General features: G+C 31.6%; 1 protein-coding gene across 2 annotated transcripts in view; it reads left to right on the forward strand.

Annotated features, from left to right (window-relative positions):
* The window catches only part of LARS (leucyl-tRNA synthetase), a 50,368-nt gene that overhangs the window by 4,860 nt on the left and 40,314 nt on the right, over positions 1 to 5,194 (forward strand). The window contains exons 2-4 of one of the 2 annotated variants that reach the window (XM_015598093.2): positions 2,124 to 2,242; positions 3,817 to 3,904; positions 4,302 to 4,382. In XM_015598093.2, the coding sequence (XP_015453579.1) occupies positions 2,124 to 2,242; positions 3,817 to 3,904; positions 4,302 to 4,382 (288 nt within the window). The remainder of the gene's footprint in view (positions 1 to 2,123; positions 2,243 to 3,816; positions 3,905 to 4,301; positions 4,383 to 5,194) is intronic. The other variant, XM_006922966.3, reaches the window with a different exon arrangement.

The following is a 5,194-nucleotide window of genomic DNA, read 5'->3' on the forward strand; positions in this document are numbered from 1 at the left end:
TACCCAGTTCCAAGTCCCTGTTATTTTTTAAATAACCACAATATGCAAAAACAGGCATTGTGTTATTTACTTCTCTTTTAAAATCTTTGAATATTCAACAAATATTTTTTGAGGGCCCTCTGTAAGCTGGGTATTGAGGATATAATGAGAAGCAAGACACAGTCTCCACCATGAACAAACTTACAGTTCCGTGGGGAAGACAGATACATCACTGTGCGATTAGCACTATCATAGGGGAAATATTGATAGGTAGGGACATATTAAGAATGGCATGTCATAAACTCTTGGGGAATCAAGGCAGGTTATTAGCTGAGACCTAAAGGATGAGAGAGCCAGGCAAAGAGATTGGTGGGTTGTGAGGGCAGAGAGAATAATTTGAATACAGGCCCAGAGGTGAGAGAGAGAGCTCGGCACATTTGGGAAAATGCAGATGGTTTAATAGGCCTGGAATATGATGGTGGGGGAATGGAGAGGGAAGGAGGGAAGGACCTGGCAGATAGACAAGAAGGGCCTTGAATGTATCTTAGGACTTTATCCTGAGAGCATTAGAGAACTTCTGAAGGGAGATTGACGTGATCAGATTTATGTTTTGATGAGATTTCTGCTCATAGCAGTTATGATCTGGTCAGGATTTATAGAAATAAAAAAAGTCATTTTCCTTTGATTCCTAAAGAAAGTTGTTATATCTGTGACTTTTTAAATTATAGAATTCTTTCTTATTTCCTCTTTGCCTTTGTAACAAGATTCTTTTGATCTACCATTTTACCTCTTTGTAAGCTGACATTTCATATTTCTGTTGCTTGTCCTTCTCTTATACTTAAAAATAAAATGGAATAGGAATAGTAAACCATTGTTTTGATTTAAAATATAAAAAATTGTAAATAGTAAAACAGGTGATAAATTTATGGTAGATATGCAGTGATTCTTATCTAATTTTAATGCTGTTAGTTTTCTTATTACATGATACACAATGTATATTTAAGATAGGTATTGGAGAAATAATGGTAAGTTTTTTTTGTTTTTGTTTTAAATAACCCAAGATTCCTCTTTGTATACTTCAAGTTTGGGTAATTGTTTTTTAAAAAGCAGTTGTCTAATGTATCTGTGATGCGAGTAGAAAGCATTTTATTTTTTAAATTGTTGGGTAGAAGAGGCAGAAGAAAGGCACAATGAAAGGAGATTGAGATCCAGGGGTTAGATGACTTGGCAAAGTCACCTGTATGGTAGGTTGTAGAAGTTTGAGTAGAACCCAGGTATTTTCTCATTTGAAAATGCTGCAGACTCTGGGAATATTAGCAGGTAAGAAGAGGAAGAAAATTTAATTTCAGTCTTGATAATTTTATGCCAGAAAATAAAATTCTACAAAATAATATTAAGTTTCAAAACAGGATTAGATTTGTGTATGGTCCATTGGTATCCAGCTTTCACATTTGTACCTGTTCCCTAAGTGCTGTGTTCAACTCCACTTTTAGCATACTTGCTATCAGCAGCTCATTCTTTTTAGAATCACAGTGAGAAGGAAGCTCACACCCCTCTTTTTTTTCCAGTTAGAGTGATCATGCATGTTTTTTCACTTTAATCCAAGGGTGGCTTAAGGGATGATAGGAATGCTTACCATTCTCTGTTTTATTTTAATTTCATATTAATAGTCTGTTAGCCATTTTAGAGAGAAATTCTTCATTAGCTTCCTTAAACACACACACACACACACACACACACACACACACACACACAGTCTCCAACCCTTGGGCCTGAACATCTTCCTTTGGTAGATATGATTGCAGATTAGCAAGCAGGCCCTGCTCCATCCTATTCTTTTCTAAGTATTTATTTTTAACTAAATAGGAACATTTGACAACAGTGTTACATTATATCTTATTTTTTAAAAGTATTTCAAACCTTTTTATATATTTAAGTAATTCTTTAACCATCTCTTTGAGGTTTAAAGCATACAGGTCATGATAATCCTAATGTTTAATCTCTTCCATTTAAATTTCAAGATAACCATGGGGAAAATTGATCAGTGAACAGCTCTATATGAACAACTTCTGTATGAACCCGATTTTTTTTTAAAGCAAGCTTGTTGAAGTATAGAGTAGATTATTCTCTTTTGTGTCTAATAGGAAAGAAGAGGAACAGCCAAAGTGGACTTTTTTAAGAAGATTGAGAAAGAAATCCAACAGAAATGGGATACCGAGAAAGTGTTTGAGGTCAATGCATCTAATTTAGAGAAGCAGAGTAGGTAAGTAATAGTTTGTGAAGTTCTAGACATTGTGTTTATAAGTATTTGGCTTTTATACACAGAAACTGCTTTGTGAAAAAGATAAGACTTGCTGTATTTAAAATGTATGAAATGGGCTGAAGGAGGTGACTTCTACTTTCTGCATTTAAAATTAGGATCTTCTTACACAATGCAATATATATGTATATGCATTACTGTTAAATTGTACACCTGAAACTTACTGGATGTCACCAAAGTCACCCAAAAAAATAAATTTAAAAAATAATAATAAAATTAGGATCTTATGGAATTCTTAAAGGATTTTTTCTACGTAAAGTTTTTTTTTCTGCTTAAAGTTTTTTTAAAAACTAATATTTTTCATATTCAGACAAAAGAAGATGTTTTATAGTTTTATCTTTGCTGATTGATCTAAGGAAATCCTTATGTTAGAGAGATTCATATTATTGATAATTATCTTCATAGATACAAAATATAGATTTTGAAGGGTTTCAGTATTTGAAGATCTTATTTCATAAATACTGTTTTGCCTCAATGTTAAGCCCTAGACAATGATATGATATTGGCGAAAAACAAAAATAAAATAACTGCCCCAAAATGGTACCACAATAAATATATGCATCAATTATAAGATGCATCTCACTTTCAGATATATTTTAACTATAATTTGAAGCTTCTATTTGATTCTAGAATTTTGATCAACTTTAAGGTGGTTTAAAGTAATCCATAGTGAACTGAAAAAGCTACTTGTTCAGTGAGAGACAATCAAGTATAGTTATGTACAGCAATGCTGAAGAAACTGAGAAACATTGAGTGAAAAACAAATTGCAGAAGTCTATGAGCATTATCATTTTTTATAAAGCTCACAGGTCAGCAAAACTAAATGATATAGTGTTTACGGGCACAGACATAGATGTAAACTAGTCAAAAACTTGGCAATGACAAAAGTAAATTTCAAGGTAATGGTGTTTTCTGGTGGGACAGTGGGGAGGAACATGTAGGAGGCTTCAGTGGGTTTAAAAGTTGGGTGGTGGGTTTACAGGTGTTCATTTTATTATGTGTCATAACATATATGGATGTTAGATATACTTAATTAAAACAAAGAATATAACATAACAAAGCTGCTTTAAAAGGTACTTTTTAAACGAATTTACAATATATCATGTAATACTGAGGATGTTTTATTTTACCTGAGGGGCGTTTAATTGCTTTATATATATCTAATGAAAACAAATCTTATTTAATCAGTAAAGCATTAAATTGATTCAGATTCCTAAGTCTTAAAAAATTTAATTTTTAGTACATTAGCTTTACTCAAATATTTTAGCTTAAGTTAAAATCTACAAGTATATTTATTTCTTAATAACCACCTGTAAATGTCTTATTCTTTCAAAAGTAAGTTTCAATTTTAGAGAGCTTTATATTTCTGGATTTATAAATTTAATTTTAAATGTCTTTTAAATAGCTGCAGTTAAACAAATTATTTATAGCAAGTATTCCCTTCACCGTACCCCATCATTGTAAAATAATTTAACATTTTTTTCCTGTACTTTCTTTTTTACATGATTGTTTTGCAGCAAGGGCAAGTACTTTGTAACCTTCCCATATCCATACATGAATGGGCGTCTTCATTTGGGTCACACATTCTCTTTAGCCAAATGTGAGGTAAAGTAAGCTTCCTCTATGTTTAATATGATGGGATGGAGGGACTTTAATAAATACTATTTTGAAGAAAATGGCATCTATAGAATTTATTTCCCATTAAGGGAACTTAGAATACCTTATTTTTTAAGTATAATTTTTATATTTCAGCAATTCAATTTTTATATTTTTCATAAGCTGTATGTTTATGCGTGCAGAGGTCTAGGTAGGTATGTTCTTAAGTAATTCCTAGATTGGTAAAAAGACAACTGAAAAAGAATAGCAGGCTAGAATTTTGCAATGACTACAAAATCTGGCTGATGTTTTAAGGAGGATGTGAATAGGAAAACTGTGAAAAGTCAGCATTTTCTATTTCCCTAGCATTTAAATTTGTAATTTAAATGTAATTTTCTTTCTATAGTTTGCACTCGGGTACCAGAGGTTGAAAGGAAAAATTTGTCTGTTTCCCTTTGGTTTACACTGTACTGGAATGCCTATTAAGGTAAGATTGCTCTGGAATTGGTTTCTATTCTTTTTAGCTTAGAGCAAATAGAAATATTCAGTTCAAGAGCTTAAAATAGGATTTTCAAATACTGCAATATTGAAGTGTTTTTTTTTTTTTTAATGAATTGAATTTATTAAAGTGAAAATTAAACATTTGAAGAAGTTTTTAAATAAAGGGCACACATTAAAGTTTAAGCGATTTCTAAGTAATTTTGATATCTTTGGTTCTCATATATTCATATTTCTGTTTTAGAATTAGATAATAACTATCAAGTAAAATGCACGGTTTTGAGCATTCGTGACATATTTAGGATGTTGGTATAAAGTAATGAGCATTTCTACCCTATTTTGATCATTTTTACAAATGTTTTCATTTGTTGTAAATTCGTATTAGAAGTAATTATCAATAAAGAATGGGCCAGAAAATGAGAGTTGAAAGGACTCCCTAAATGTTATAGGGTTGGGAGACTTAATTCACATTTCTTCAACCTTTTATTTTGAAAAATGTCAAACCTACAGAAAAGGTAAGAGAATAGTATAATGAACATCCATATACCCTTCACTTTCAGTTAGCAAGTATTAATATTTGCCACAATTACTTTAGTTCTGTCTCTGAATACACGTATAATACATGCATGCTTTTTTCTCTTTGTATGAATTTTTTGAGAGAAAGTTGCAGACATCATGACCTGTTGCCGCAAATACTTCAGCATGTATCTTTTGAGATTAAAGGCATTCTTGGACATCATCACAGTACCATTATCCCCTCTGAGAAATTTGACATTGATATAATATTATCATCCTGCTCTA

Source organism: Pteropus alecto, unplaced genomic scaffold, assembly GCF_000325575.1.
Source record: "Pteropus alecto unplaced genomic scaffold, ASM32557v1 scaffold78, whole genome shotgun sequence".
Taxonomy (NCBI): Eukaryota; Metazoa; Chordata; class Mammalia; order Chiroptera; family Pteropodidae; genus Pteropus; species Pteropus alecto.